Raw genomic sequence first — 16,537 nt, 5'->3', positions numbered from 1 at the left:
TGTGGACATTTTTTTTAAGCCACCAAAGTTTCTACTGCCCATCTGTTCTGAAGGTTGGCCCTGAATGTATGTATGAACGGCCACCCACAGTCTTGTTCCTGGTTCCCAGGACTGAACATTCTTTAAGGGAAAGAGCCACATCTTGGTCACCTCTGGATCCATAAAACAAAGCACAGGTCCTGGCATATAATATATAATAAATATATGTTTGAGTTATAAAGTAGTTACTTGAAAGGATTGGAAGCACAAAGCCAGTATGTTTTATTAGTTGTGGTAACTGTGTTCTGTGGATCCCGGCAACTCTGAATGTTCTGGCTTCAACCACTGGCTCACTGAGGAAACTCCTGCAAGAAGTTTGCACTGGACAGCTCCTCAGCTAGACAGGATCTCTCTGGCCCCTTTACACTCTGACGAGCTACAGTTAAGAGCAAAATCATGAGAAGGTCTTGCAGCCTCTACCAATGACTCTAACATAGACTTCCTCATGGAACAATGCTGACTTTCTGACCCGGTCTCCCTTGTCTTTATAGATTGCTCAGCTTCCCAACAGTGCTGCTGAACTGGGCAAGTACGTCAATGGTGACAAGGTGCTGGCCTCAAACACCTACCTTCCAGGACCTCCTGGCCTGCCTGGGGGGCAGGGCCCTCCCGGTGAGTATGAAGAAGAGCTTAGGAAGCTGGTGGCGTTTCTGCCCTCTCCACACACTAGAACATAGGCTGACTGGGAGCTCATATTCACTGAGGTTGGACAGTGCTCTCTAGCTTCCTCCAGTTCTCACAAGTGAAAGCTGATGTGCAGGGCAACGTGCCTGTATGATGACAGGCCATGGGGGAGTTGGGTTCTGTAGCTTGGGAAGAAAGGGTTAATTTTCTGAGATCAGATAAGACTACTAATAGTCATTTTAAAACCCAATAATGGTACCACACACCTGGAATTTTAGTACTCAGGAGTCAGTGGAAGAAAGATCATGAGTTAGAATCTAGCCTGGGCTACATGATGAGATCCTATCTCAAAAACAATTAAGTTAATGAGAAGCCCCATGAAGACTATTATTTAAGTTCTTCTGTGGTGATGTATTGTTTCCCCCCCCCCTAATATACTGTGTCTCCCAATAAAATTTACCTGAGGATCAGAGGAAAGAGCCAGCCACTATATTAACATAGAAGTAAGGCAATTGTAGTACATGCCTTTAATCCTGTCACTTGGGAGACAGGGATCTGTCTGGATCTCTGTGAGTTCAAAGCCACACTGAGAATAGAGCCAGGCATGGTGGTACATGCCTTTAATCCCAGCACTAACCACAGAGGTCTGGAGGTCTGTTCAGACAGACAGGAAGTGACAGAGCTGGGCATGAAGAGGAAGTAGTGTAGCTGGCCTGAGAGAGCAAATGAGAGAACAGAACAGAAAGGCATATAGGTGTGAGTAGACAGGAAGTAGCTCGCTTTTTGAAGCTGAGGAGTTGGTGAGATGAGGTTAGCTGTGGCTTTTCCTATTCCTCTGATCTCTCTCAGGCTTTAACCCCAATTTATGGCTCCAAGTTTTTTATTAATAAGACCGCTTAGTAATTCTACATTCTTCCTAGGAAAACCTTAACATATAGAGTAATAGACTCATAAAATCGTTCAGTTCTACAGAATCCCAGCCAGCCCTATCGCCACCTTTCCCAGTTCTTTGTCTACCTCCTTTTCTTGCTTAACACATTTTCAGCAATATTCTTATTCCTGTTATATTGTAAGTGGGATTTGTTAAAGTATAGATTACACAATGAGGGTAGGCCATTCCAAGATTGAGTTTTAGCTTTTGACAAGTATGGACTCCCCTGTTACTTATGCTCCACACCAACCTCACAGTACAGGAAGTTTCCACCATCCACAAAGCTCCCTTGAGGCATGGACCACCAGTGTTCTCCCCATACTGGCTCTAGGTATTCACCAACTGCTTTCCCTTACCAAGGCTTTCCCGTTCTCAGACTGCACTTCAGAGGACCCGCACAGCTTATGTTCTGTATGGCTGTCTTTTTTCTATCAGCACATGGTTTCAGAGATTCTCTCTTACTTTGTTAGAAGATATAGTGAGAACTTATTTCTTCAAGTTCTGAGGTGTTTTATACTTTATTATGAACCTTTCCATATATACATCAGTAGAGTCTTTCACACTAGTACAAGAAATGACATTAGTATTAGTAGGTGATGCTAAACCATGGCTGTCTGATGCCTTGTTATCAACTCAGCAGTGTGCTGGTTCTGACCTCTGATGTCCTAGCTGGGAAGAGGTGACATATAATGACTACAGAGGAGAGTAAGCCAGACTTACCCCTGGAATCCTAGCACTGAGGAGGCTGAGGCAGGAAATTGCTGTGCATTTGAGACCAGCCTGGGCTGAAGAGTGAGATTCCATCTCAAAAAAAAAAGCAAACAAACAACAACAAACAAAATCAAGAAGGGATTTACCTTCCTCCAGGTCAGAACACAGGAGCTTTTTATTATCAAGGCTGCAGGGAGAGAGCATGTAGCTTGCAGTCAGAGGTGGGCATTGGAGGATTGAACTGGTCAAGGAAGATCGGTAAACTATCAGAACGGGAAGGGCATGGCCAAGCTTTCTATCAAAAGATCAGTAGGAAGGCTACGTTTTCTTTCCGAAGGATTCTGTGCTTTCTGTCTAGTGTGTCTTAACCCCCTGGTTTCTACTACTGGCCTGAGGCTCAGTCTCCACAGAAGAATTGACCCAGGACTTTGGTGTAACCTCTTGTTCATCCCCTGATGTGAATATTCTCAGTGTCATGGCAGAGATTCCTCACACTGGCATCCTCTTGCTTCTTCTAAGTAGGCAGGGGCTCTCTCCTTACAAAGTGATTCCTATCACAGTGGCCCTGGCCCCTCTATCAGTGGCTGCTCTTGCTTTGCATCTCCAGGCCAGTCCACATGTCACTCGAACAGGGACAGCTACAGGAGCAGGGAAGCCATTGGCTGTTGGTTTTCTTAACAAATGACTCAGTAGTTTGCCATCCAGTTCTGCCTTCTGGTTTCAAACCTGGTTTGAGCTGTCCAGGGTCCTTGAGGGAAACAGTCTGATTGCAGATGAATGAGCTTTTGGGATGCATGAGGAATTTCTCGTTTATTTCTAGACTTGGGTTGCTTTCCACTGAGATGTATTTGGGTGACTAGAGAGCTCATGAGGTTCTCTCTCCTTTAAGCAGAAGTTCCACTCAGAGTCCATCATGAATTGTACTGAACAGCAGCACAGGAGACTGCACTGGGGTGGCCCCTTTGGCTTTGGAGATGAGAGGCCGACTCTCCAGCTTCCTCTGTTACAACAAGGTCTTTCCATGGGCATATCAAGGTCCTACATTTTAAAGGCACGTGACATACAGTGACCTCTGACATTTACTGATTAGGTAACTGCAGGTGACATCTCACTGCTAGCTTATCTTTCTGCTGCTCTTGGACATAGAATAATTATGGGAGCGATCTGTCCCCCTTCCCAAATAAATGACTTCAGTATGTACCTGGAATGGGTATTGAGAGTTGGGACATGAGACATGTTTGAATGGAGCATTGGCTGCCTTCATCTTTGCCTTAATTCTTCTGTGAACTAGAAATGACTTCTCCAAATATGAAAAGCCTAAGGTCTTTGGCTGTTTGTTTTGTTTTCTGGAGGGTGGAATTATCCTGTGCTGCCACTGTGTTCTGTTAGTAGGAGCTGGTGATGAGTGAAAAGACAATTCAAAGGAGACAATATGGCACAGTAATCAACCCAATCTCTCTTGTGCGGTCATTTCACAGAAAAGCTTTATAAGCAGTCCACTGACATGACCTCTGTGGGAGAGGGTGGATGAATAAGACACAGCCTGCACTCACTTGGGGCTCCTTATTTGAAGTGAAATCAAGTTTGATGTTCTCCCATATGCAGGATAATGACCCTGACCTTCCACCAAACAGAAAAAGTTAGCTCAAAATGGATTAAAGACCTAAACGTTAAAACACTGAAGTCATACAAAGTGGCATACTATGGATTTTGCAGTGATTTCTTAGACACATCCCCAAAAGCAGAAACAGACGAAAGTGAGATCATCCCAAACTTTAAAACTTACCTGTATAAATGAAACCCTGAAAGGAATCAAAAGGCAGCCCATAGGAAGGGAGAAAATGTTTGGACGCCATTTACCTAATGAGGGATTAGCATCTAGAACATGCTTTAAATAAGATAATTTAACAGCAATAAAAGTCAAACTGATTCAAAAATGGGCAAAGAACTTGAATAGTCATTTCCTCAAAGAACATATACAAACAGCTAACAAAGCCGTGAAAATCGCTCAATCTTATGGGTCATTAGAAGAATACAAACCCCAACCACAGTAAGAGTCCCCTTATACCCACCATCAGAAGAAAAGGGGAAGGAAAGGTTAAGCATTAGTCAGTGTTAGGGTTTGGCTAAAAAGTGTACCTCCCCAAGGTCCTTGGGTGCTGGGGCTTGGTCCCCTGCTGGTGGCATTGTTTAGGGAGATGAGATCTGGAGCAAGTCCCTGGGGCCATGTCCTAGGATGTGTCTTGTCCCCAACACTCCCGTGCCGCCTCTCTGCTTCCCATGCTGTGAGCTCACCATGCTCTTCACCATGGTGGACTGATAAGTCTGAAACCATGAGCCAAATTAAATCTCACTCTTGGGTTTTTCAGTTGGCATTTGATCACAGCAACAATAAAGCTAACTGATATAGAAAAAAAATATAGGAAAACTGTAAGATGTAAAATAATGTAACCACTGTGGGAAAGTAGTGAGGTTATTTTTAAATGCTTTAACTAGAACTTTCATATGGGTCAGCAATCCCACTTTTGTGTATTTATTCATGTCCATATATCTCTAAGAGAATAGAAAGCAAGGTCTTGAAGCATTCAAGTACCCATGTCTATAACACTACTCTTCAGTGACCAGTAGTGACCATTTACTCTTTGGTGGGGGTCTAAAATAGTAAAATTGGTATATACCAATGAACTCTTAGTCTACTTTTTGACATGATACATGAGCTAGTCTTAGAGACATTATGCATTTAACCTAATTAGGAGACATTTAACCCAGTTTTTAAAATGAGCAGATACAGCCAGGCATGCTACAGCACACCTGGAATCCCAGCACTTGAGAAGAGTTCTCAGTGTCCATAGAGATTTATTCTTACATGATGAAAACATTCTAGAGATCTGTGATACCGCTTTGTGAGGGCACCCAACCCTTGTAAATTACACATTTACAAATTTTTAAGATAAAGTCTTTGTATTACATATTTTATGCACAGTTTTTTTAAGTACTCTAACTGCCTGTACCCTTTTCGCATAGCTTCCCTGGATAATGTTAGGGTCAGAAGTGAGCACTGTAGTCTGCATCAAGGTTCAGCCCCTCAACTTGAACATTTGTGGCCCTCAGGAGGAAAGACATTTCCTGGAGACCCCATCATGTGACAGACATTCTGTGTCCTGCATGCATGTCTTAAATGGCAGTGCAGGGGTACCGCTTCCTCTATTGCAAGCTCCACCCAGGCCAACGTGGCTGTTTCTAACTCTGTTCATAAAAGGTGGAGAAACCCCACAGGTTTCTGAATCAACTTCCATGACTAAATTATATGAGAAAGTGGGGTAACAACTATCATCACCCAGGTACAAAAATGGTCATGTAGTTAGTTCTTAAATACTCCCAATGCTCTGTTGATACAAGCCTCCAAAGAGAACTTTAGAAAACAAATTTACTGTCTACAGAGATCCAACAGGTAGCCTTGGTGAGTGAATATGGCTGTGTGAGGAGCTGAACTGGAACAGAGCACAGACTCCATCTAAAAGGACACCTCCTGATGCCCCAGGCCATTGTGCCAGCAGCAGAACTGGGGTCTAATTTTACTTCTTCCTGTTTTCAAACTATGGCCAGAAACCCAGATTTTTGCAGGAAGTCTCTGAATTTTTAAATAGGAATATTCACAGGCAACAGTTGCTGCTAAGACATACACCTGTATGTAATGATTCATGATGAAGTGGGCACTTAGTTTTCATAGGGAAGGGAACTGAGATGATTTGGGGTGCACTGACTGTTGTGTTTCAGTGGGGTAGCAGCAAAGCAGAAGAGCAGAAGCCTGGGTGATACAGCATCCCAGGGTCTGTTAGGGAAGGACAGAAGTCACGGGGTGAAGAGTGCCTTGGAGAAAGATGAGAATGAGCAGGTATGATTGAACTTGGAGCAAAGGAAGCCGCTGTATGGTTTTCTCCCTTCAAATTTGGCTCCTTACAGAGCACTGGGAGTATTTAAAAACTAGCCATATGATATGATCTAGTGTCTGGTTTATATGTGAGTCATCTTGGAGTCTGATTCTGCTGACTGTTATATCACTTGATAACTGCTTGTTTATTTTGCTCTTGCTTATTTATGTGTGTCAGGTTTTTTTTAATTGAATGCTGCACATTATTTGTAGAGAAACACTAGAGCCTGAGGAACTTGCCAATCACTCTCTGAAACAGGCCTCCTCTGTTGTCAGATCTGTAACAGGAAGTTGAGTCATCCTAATCCTGAGTTAAGTTACTTTTGGGCTCTGTTGTCACTATATTTTCCATCAGTGCTTTGCGCTCTTCAAATGTTCAAATTCATCCAGTGGTAGGATGCTGTTCCTTTGTGCTGAGTTGGTATCTGTGGGTTTTCTCCATGTTCCACTCTCAGCTTTCTGCGGTCCCTACACAATTCTCTGCACTCTTGTCCATTCTTCAGTAGTAGATTCCTTTGACTTTATATTTCATGCTGGAGTTGTGGGAGCAGAAGCAGTTTAGCTTTTCTTTGTCCTGTGCTTCTGGGCCTTAGATACGTAAGACCTCTTCTTCACGCTCATCCCCAGACAATCATGGACAGAACAGTGTCTTCCACCATTTCCTCACAAGCAGTGAGTATGTATAATGCCTACAGGAGATAGCATTTGCTCCCCATCTTGAGGAATTGACGTTTTTATGGTAGTGATTAAGAGTAGGAGAGTTCTACAGTTAAGAAACATTCCATTGAGCTTCTAAGAATGGGTGAGCAGTGAACACTATTAGTAGGAGGCAGGGGGCATGAGCTATGAGGCAAGAGTTGAGGCAAGCATGAGAAAGGTGAAGGCCCAGCAGCCTTTTAGTGCTTACTGTCTGTGAGGCACTATGCCGTGTAATGTGTGTGCGTATCTAAAATTTTATCTAATGCAGCCATTGTATATTGGAGAATTTGATTCCCATTTGGAGATAAGAGACGAAGGTTCAGAGATCTCAAACAAGTTATCAAGGATTCAAATGTAGCTCTCTTTGATGGTAAAAAATTTTGGTGTCTTCCTCTACCACTGTCTTCATCTTGCATTTCAGATAGACTGGCTGACCAGCAAGTCCCTAGGATTTTCCTGTATCGACCCACTCATCCTCTGGGACTGTGTTTATACATATTCACCACCACACCAAACTTTTGCATGGGTACTATAGATCTGAACTTGGATCTTCATTTTTTTATGCAGGAAGTACTTTATTCACTGAGCCATCTCCCCAGCCCCACAACCTTGCACTCTTAACTACTCTGTAGATGACATTGCATACTCCTGGGATCCAGGGATAGATAGACACAGGGCAGGACAGGCTTAAAGAGGTAAAGCAAGCAGATCTTTGACTGAGTGGGGAGGCTGTGGAACTAAGGATCTACTGTAGGAACATTGTCAAGTTTCTGACTTGAGCAAATAGGTGACAGATGGTCCAAGAAAAGAGAAAAAAGTGAAGTCACTGTAAATTGTGTTGAGTTTAAATTTCCATGAACACAGTATAAATGCCACAAGGCAAAGAGCAGAGTTAAAAGGCAAATGTCTACAGTGACTCCTAGACTCTGTATTTGTCTTTATTATGGGGTAAGTGCTAATAAGATGTTCTTGATTGCAGGCTCACCAGGACCCAAGGGGAGTCCTGGATTCCCTGGTATGCCAGGCCCTCCTGGACAGCCTGGTCCACGGGGCTCAATGGGACCTATGGGACCATCCCCTGACCTGTCTCACATTAAGCAAGGCCGGAGGGGCCCTGTGGTCAGTATCTCCTCTGAGACCCATGTAATACTTGGGGGGAAATGGTTCTTGTTCTGTACATTTATTTTAGTTAAATCAGATGCTTGTGTCTTCTAGGGCCCACCAGGAGCACCAGGAAGACATGGCTCCAAGGTAAGTCTTATAAATGGTCCTTAACAGCTACACATCTATTTCTAGCCACTTGGACATCCAATGAAGCTTGGCAAACCCTATTTACCATTGAAAGTTGAGACACAGATATACAAGTTGAGAATGGCAAACCCCACAGCCTATAATGCTTGAAAATCCTAAACTTTTAGAGCATATGCAACATTGTGGGGTAAATGAATTTCAAGCTGGGTGTTGTGGTAGAAGCCTTGTGTAGTTAGGATTACACTCATATTCCTCACTAATCTATGTTTTTTAGAATGGCCTCACTTATTTAAGTGGAGAACCACACACAGCTCCATTCTACACAAGTGCTGGCTTCTCTTTAGAGCTGACAGCTGCTTGTCTCAGGCAGCAGCTGGTGTGCCTTACTTTTGAAAGGTTGGTGTTTCACACACTTCCTAGAAAGACAAGATTCCTTATCAGACCTGGTTTGAAAATACATAGCCTTGTGAGAACTCAGCAGCCAAGCCACTCAACCCAAGCTTGCCAGTTCCAATAAGAGGTCCCCTGAATCCAGCTCCAACTCTGAATTTATTCCCTGCAGGAGGATGGTTGTGGGTGGTGGGTGTCTAACCAGAGACAGTGGTGCTAACATCTGCATGCTCCAGAATGCTAACCCTCACCTTTCGGTTTTAGGGGGAGAGAGGAGCACCTGGGCCCCCAGGGTCTCCGGTAAGTTGCACTGTCTGTCCTGCTTACCCAGTGGGGATGCTCTCAAGAGTGTGGCACTCATAAAATGGTAGAGCTGGGGCTGGTGAGATGACTCAGTGGGTAAGAGCACTTGTCATCAAGCCTGATGACTTGAGTTCAATTACCAGGACCCAAATGTTGGAAAGAGAGAACTGACTCCTGCAAATCGTCCTCTAACCTCCATAGGAGTGATATACATATCCCCACACAAATAAATAATATTTAAACATTTTTTAAAAAAGATATGTGTAGGTGGGAGTTTCTGTGCCAACAGCCAGCTCCCATTAAATAACTATACAGAAACTTATTATTAATTATAAATGCTCAGCCCATAGCTTAGGCTTGTTACTAACTAGCTCATACAACTTAAATTAACCCATTTCTATTAATTTGTATGCTGCCACATGGCTCATGGCTTGTTACCTCATTTTCTGCATGTCCTTCTCCCTCTGTGTTTGGCTGGTGACTCCACCCTTCTTATTCCCAGTGTTCTCTCAGTCTTGCTCTCCCGCCTAACCTCTTTCTGTCTAGCTATTGACCACTTGGCTCTTTATTAAACCAATGAAAGCAGCACATCTTCACAGTGTACAAAGGGTTATTCCACAGCATGTATGAGTGGGTCTTAGTAGCAGAAGACACATTCAGCTGTCACTCGAGCAGTCGAGTCTGTGGTTAGGAAGAAAGCTGTAGATGCCTTCAGCAGCTCATTTGAATTTTTAAAATCTGTTTCCTGTTGTTACTTTTTCTTTGATCTTGATAATCTTTATGTGAAGTATGTCCTCTGAAGCCCACTATGCCAGGAATCCATTTTCAAATGCATCATAAGATATTTGAAAGAAGGGCTAAAAAGATGGCTTAATCAGTATAGTGCATGGCATGCAGGCAAGGGAACCTGAATTCAATCCCTGGAGTCCATGTGAAAAAGCCAATATTATTAAAGTGCACTTGTAATCCTAGCTCTGAGGAGGCATTGCACAAAAATTAAAGCTTACCAAATATTATACATGATGAAGAATATCTAATAATAGAATAAGGAAGGTTTGATTAGGATCTTTCTAGACAATGAGGAACAACATACTCTCAGCTTCATTTAGTTTCTCCTCTTATAAACATATTAATAACTTCATTATTTTTAAAGAAGAGCAGAAAACATTTTAAACTCTTCCTTCCCTCTAAGCCCTTTGCATTCACTCCATTTAAATGTCCACCTCTGAGCCCAGTGGAAGCCTGTGGTGGTGAATCTGCATTTTACAGGTGGAGAAAGCTTAAACAGAGACATCAGGTAGCTTGCCATGAACACACAGCTCGGAAGAGGTTGGTTCAAATCCAGCAGAATCTTAACCTCTTGACCACTGCACTGACCTCCAGGTTTCTTTGGGAACTCCCCTGAGAAAGGAGAGGTGACTGTGTCACCAGTGTCCATGTGTGAGAAGAGGGACTGGAGGACAAGCCTGAGGATCCCAGGATGCTCCTGCAGTCCTTAGATCTATCTACTCTATTTAGGCCACAGAGTTGGTTAGAAGGTAGTCACCCACGAGCCACAGGACTCACAGCAAGCAAATTTGGCAGGATGCTGCTGTGACAAGTAGCTATAAATTCACAGCTTTGATTCCTCCCACGTGCACAGGGACCCCCAGGTTCTTTCGACTTCCTGCTGCTTGTGCTGGCTGACATCCGAAATGACATCGCCGAGCTGCAGGAGAAGGTGTTTGGGCACCAGACTCACTCTTCAACAGAGGACTTCCCCCTACCTCAGGAATTTTCCAGCTACCCAGAGACTCTGGACTTTGGATCTGGGGATGACTACTCCAGAAGAAGTGAAGCAAGAGACTCTGAGGCCCCCAGGAACTTTTATCCATAGCACATCCCATGTCTTCATGTCACCAAAAGAGAAGCATAGCTTCACCCAGTTATTGCATCTGAAGAAAAATACCACTGGAGGCCTAAAGCCTTTCTCTGTACTGTCTTCCTGCCCTCTCTTTACTCTGCTTCCAAATCCTGTTTTCCAGGTACCCTGCACATCACACTAGCAACAGGAGGATGTGATGGATAACAGGCTCTTCTTGAAGAGCCGCTGAGTGGTTTTCATCAGGACCATCCGTGACATCCTAGGTCTTCAGGAGCTTTTGAAGTTCTAAGTTAATTGTTCCCACAGAATCTTAAATTTTGACCCAGTGCCAAAAGAGGAGGGGAATGGCAAAGTGGTCTCTTAGAAGTGTAAAGTTCATTCTAAAAAGAAAATTGTATTTAAAATACTTGACTGTTCACCCTTTACAGCCGGGAGTATGGCTCTTCAGTTAAAGGGGGGTTGAAGCAGCACAATGTAGATTGATGTTGATTTAAAAAAAAAAAAAAAGACTTTTCCTTCGCAACATCACAGATTTCAAATTCTGCATCCTATTTTCCAGGCTTCTTATTTTATATTTGGTTACAGAAACAAAAGAATAAAAAAGAAGTACAAAATGCCCTGGCACTGACCAGGTGGCCAGAGGTGCCACCAGGCCCTGATCTTGGCTGAATCAAGGCTGGAGGGAAGTTGTTGGCAAAGGGTCATGGGGAGGCATTGAGAAGGGCTTCACTAAAGCTCAATCACCAGAGGCAGGTTAATCTGCTCTTAAGACACTTGGAGTTCTCATCCCTAGCCAGTCAAGCTAACCAGTGCCCTGGAGATAATGCACAGCTGAGAGATCTCTGAGACATAGAAGGGGAAGAGATTTTTTTCTAACTTGACCTAATTTTCCACTATTATCCCCTGATTTAGTTAAAATCCCTGTTCTAGGTCTCCTTGACTTTTTCTCCTGGGCCAGATGGAGATGGCTTGGAGGGAGGCACATTCTGCAGTGTCTCCCTGAGTCCTTTCTTAGAGCAATTCTAGATCCCAGGGACCCGTGTTCCCAGAAAGGAACAAGAGGCCAGGTTCCTTCTTGTGTCTTCGAGTTCTATTGAGCTTCCCAAGGGATCTTGCTCACATGGTCGCCTACACCAGGGTCCCTTGTCTGCTATCCTGCAGTATCCCCTCATATTTCTAAGAAGTTTCCATTTAGCTATCCTTATAGCCTCCATCACCTCCCACCCCTACTATGATGGCTTGTTGGAAGAAAACTGCTATTGCATCTGCATGGCGTGGCACTGTCCATCCTTCTTCCTGAGAAATGAGAAGGGGCTCTGTCTACAGAGCTCAGGTGGCCCGGTGGTCTTTTGATTCCTCTCTCATCCCTCTTATGGCCCCCTTCCCTTCCCTCTCTTTTCTCTCTTCCTCTCCCTTTCCTTTGCCCCTTCTTCCTTCCTTCTATCTCTTTCCTCCTTCCCTCCCTTCCTCTCCCTGTACCAGTCCCTTTACTTCTGTTATTTTCTTCCCTCCCTCCATCCCTGCTTGCCCACTGGCCTCCTAACCTGTTAGAAAGGCAGGATTCCCACACACTCGTGCCGAATCCCCAGTGGCTGTCCACCAGCAGTTCATGGTAACGGCAAACACACTTTTGCGTGCTTGTTCCTGTCTCTTCCTCCTCCCTACTCAGTCTCTCCAGAACCTGAGCATCACCACAGATGGCCTTGCCAGCCATGGGTTCCTGAAGAGATGGATGCAACCACAGTCAAGTCCCACCTGGAACCTATTTCATGCTTTCCTGCCTGTAGAACCCAGAGTTTCAAGGGTGTGGATGGATGAATTCTCAAAACTGTGCACAGGCTCTGTGAGCAATGATATGTCCATCTTTTTTTATGAGGAATTTTATAACCTCTACTTTTTCTAGACAGTGAAATGTGTCTAGAAATATAATCTTTATTGCCAAATGCTGTTTAAATACAAGCACACTCCATGCTTGGCCAGAGGCCAGGATAATGTACTAAAAGAATGAAGTGAAAGTCATAATACCCGGGATTCATGAGTCTATTCTAGATAACTATCTCCAGTAAAACATACAATAGCCTGTATTTTGTAGCCTCAATCTGCTGGGCCAGGTCAATTTAGGTAATCATTACTCCTCAAATTTTCAAAACTTGGACTACTAACTAACTATAAGACCAGAGTATATCCCCTATTTGTCCAAATTATAGGTTCTTTTTAGTGATAAAGCATTATTGCTCATGTATCTTTTAGTTGTGGATAAAAAAAATCAAAGCTTTACTATCTAAACAAACTTCTACTCAAAAATCCCATGGTTAAACAGATTTACTGAGTCACTTCTTATCTCATGGCAAAAATATTTTGGCTTTTTTTTTTTAATATCTTCCTCAACCCATTAGTAGAATTGTTCAATTTTTCTAATATCCCCACAAGTATGACTTGTGTTTATAAGGCAATGAGAATAAAAAGTCACTGAGAAGACATGTATTTTAGTTGAGAAAAACTACTCTCCCTTCCCAGTTCCAAAGGGAAAAATAATTAGCTTTCCTGTGCCAAAAAAAATATTAGGAGCCAGATATAGTGGTATATGCCTGTAATCCCAGCACCTGAGAAGTAGAAATAGACAGGTCAGGAGTTCAATGTCAACCTCAGCTACATAGCAAGTTTGAGGCCAGTCTAGGCTATATGAGAGCCTATCTCAAAACAACAATAATAAGAATGATAATGATAATAAATAATAATAATAATAATAATAATAATAATAATGAGTAGGAGACTGGAGAGATGACTCAGCAGTTAATGATGCTTGCTGCTCTTCCAGAGGGCCAGAGTTCAATTTCCAGCTCATGCACCAGGCAGCTCATAAACTCCTATAACCCCACTTCCAGGTGATCTGATGCCCTCTTGTGGCTTCTGTGACACCTGCACTCACATGTGCATATATACACATAGATACACATACAGATAATTAAAAATAAAGTCTTGTTTTTTTAAAGGAGTGGGTACAAAGAGGATGCTGCCTTTTCTTGCTTTCTATGTTACTCTCCAGTACTTGCTACAGAATTAACTAAAGTCATATTGCTGTGTAGAGTCCATTGTCCAACAGGTAAATAATAAGTGCTCATTGACCTTTGAGGGAAAGAAGGAATATTACCCCACCAAAGACCAGGTGCAGAACACCCAGGCAGGTCCAGATAGGTCATGTTCTCTTTCCAAGGTTCTGAACAGCCTTGGCCTTGGGATTGTCACTATCAGGCATGTTGGGACAGAACTTCTTCATGACCAGGCATCATACTTCATCTTGGGGTCTCAGGAAGCAACCACTCATCTTATTTTGAATACCATTTCCCTCCCCTTCCCTTATCCAGGCTGTCTCATAGAGACAGCCTCAGCAGGCACCTCCTGCAAGCAAAATTATCTGCCAGGCAACCTTTCTGAAAGGGAAAGTCATGTGCTGGGACCTGAGCCAAGCAGTAGAATAGAGCCTTCTAAAGTTATCGGTCATGTATTCAGGGAAATAGATGTATTGTTTCCTGACACGGTAATCATATATGTTTCACAACATATCAAAAATAATTTTCTATTTAGATGAAAAACAAGAGCTGTAATTGTTAAAGCTGAAATAATATGCTTTATATACTCCTCCTACAAATGTTACCATCAGAGAGAAACCATGGAAAGGATGTTTGGGCTATACAGCCCTCATGGAGCTCAGCATGTTCTGTCTCATTCCCAGAGCTTGTTCCCTTGAGGGGTTCATGAGTCTGTTTGTTTCCCAGTGACTGGTCATATACTTCAATATCTCTGTCCATTATTTATATCAGGTCATATAACAGTCCAACTGATATTCCAACAGTCATGGATGTAATACTATGAAGTGCTTTTGTATGACTGTATATGCTTAATAACAAAGTTATTTTTCTTACGTGGTTCTCCTGTGTTTTGTCTGGGCACTACTGTAAAAGGAGCCATCCCCTGGCCAACTGAATATGGTGCATCCATTACTCTTCTTGTTGAATGTCAAAATATCTGTATGACAAAAGAAACTTCGGGGAGGATTTTGTTGTTGGTGTTGTTGTTTGGTTTGATTTGGTTTGGTTTGGGGTTTTTGTTGTTGTTGTTTTGTTTTGTTTTTTGCTCATGGTTTGAGGGACACTTCACTGTGATGGGAAAGTCACGGCTGCAGGTATCATGGTGGCTGGTAACATTGCCTTTGCACTCAGGAAGCAGAGATACGTGCTTCCTTGTTGATTTTTGGCCTCTCTGAGAACTAAGTACTAATCTATCTGCCTCCTTCCTAGACTAAGAAGGCCTGAAAGGGCTGAGGAGATCTTTTACTTGGTAAAATGTTTGCCATGCAGGCATGAGCACTCATGTTCAGATCCCCAGCACCCACATAAAAAGCCGGGTGCCACACACATCTGTAGCCCCAACACTGGGGAGGTGGAGATGGGGATTCTTGGCGCTTGTTCTAGGTTCAGTGAAAGGCCCTATTTCCAAAAATGATGTGTAAAATGATTGAGAAAGATACACTCTATTGACCTTTGACTTCCATTTGCATGCCTGCACACATTCACATGAGCACACATCCACACTGATATGTGTAACACACACACACACACACACACACACACAGCCCCCGGGAACAAGAACTTTGCTTTTTTTTTTCTATTGGGCATCTGAACAGTTCCCAGTGTACAGAAAGAGTTGAGTAAACTAGATTTAACTAAAGTTTATTCTTCATGAAACCCTAAGACTGGTGCCTTTATTCTGAGAGGTAAGTTATCTTGTCAAAATGCCACAAAGCGCCGGGCGGTGGTGGCGCACGCCTTTAATCCCAGCACTCGGGAGGCAGAGCCAGGCGGATCTCTGTGAGTTCGAGGCCAGCCTGGGCTACCAAGTGAGTTTCAGGAAAGGCGCAAAGCTACACAGAGAAACCTTGTCTCGAAAAACAAAACAAAAAAAAAAATGCCACAAAGCTAAAAAACATTTCTAATAAAGGTGTATTTCAGAACAAACAAGAATCACTGTTTGTTGACTTGGTAAGTGTAACACAGACATACACACAGTTTTCCCCACTTGGGAATCACTTAAAAGTTTGCCACAGTGCAGAAGGTAACACAAAGAAAGTGTGTCAACAAGACATCACAGAGCCATTTGCTTCCCAATGCTCTATTCCATACTAGGTGCTATGAGGTGACTGGCATGTGTAAGTAAGGCTGTTGGGATTGTCTTTAGTGGCGAAGAAAAAAAATAGCAAAGCTAATACAGTTACTCCCCAAAGGTAACTTGGAGCCAACACTCAAAAAGGGAAAACAGAATAGATTTAGCAAATGGTCTAATACAAGGAAACCCGCAATTGTTTGGGATAATTTTTATGTCAATTCCTTATTAATAGCCATTGCCAGCATATTTCACATTGAGCTGCGTGCAAACAGAAGAATGTTCTGATTCTGTCTCTGGTGGGTGAACTTGATGGGGTAAAGCATAGAGGCATTGAGGAGTGACCAGCCAGATCATAACTTCCGTGGTTTTCAAATGCATGACCCACTGAAAAAGTATGATTTACAGAATATGCCACCACATACACTTGTATACTTATAGTTGAAGCAAACATTTCCCAATGTTTACTCTTACCATATAGACTACATTCTCATGTTCTCTCTACACACAATTGTTTATAATTTGGGTCACACCCCTGAGTTGTCCTCATGACTTTCTGATGGGTGGCAGCCCATAACTTGAAGACCAGTTGACTAAATCAGCCCCCTCAAACTTTACACATCAATCATCGGCA

At 43.1% G+C, this 16,537-nt stretch overlaps 1 protein-coding gene across 1 annotated transcript in view; it reads left to right on the top strand.

The window, feature by feature from the left end:
* Positions 1-11,925, top strand: part of Ccbe1 (collagen and calcium binding EGF domains 1) — a 244,145-nt gene extending 232,220 nt beyond the window's left edge. The window contains exons 7-11 of the mRNA XM_059246230.1: positions 531-651; positions 7,915-8,054; positions 8,151-8,186; positions 8,841-8,876; positions 10,522-11,925. Coding sequence (XP_059102213.1) covers positions 531-651; positions 7,915-8,054; positions 8,151-8,186; positions 8,841-8,876; positions 10,522-10,755 — 567 coding nt within the window. The 3' untranslated portion in view covers positions 10,756-11,925. The remainder of the gene's footprint in view (positions 1-530; positions 652-7,914; positions 8,055-8,150; positions 8,187-8,840; positions 8,877-10,521) is intronic.
* Positions 11,926-16,537: the final 4,612 nt, after the last annotated feature.

This window comes from Peromyscus eremicus, chromosome 19 (genome assembly GCF_949786415.1).
Source record: "Peromyscus eremicus chromosome 19, PerEre_H2_v1, whole genome shotgun sequence".
In the NCBI taxonomy this organism is placed as follows: Eukaryota; Metazoa; Chordata; class Mammalia; order Rodentia; family Cricetidae; genus Peromyscus; species Peromyscus eremicus.
The sequence above is the reverse complement of the archived record's forward strand: the minus strand, read 5'-3'. Positions and strand labels throughout refer to the sequence as shown.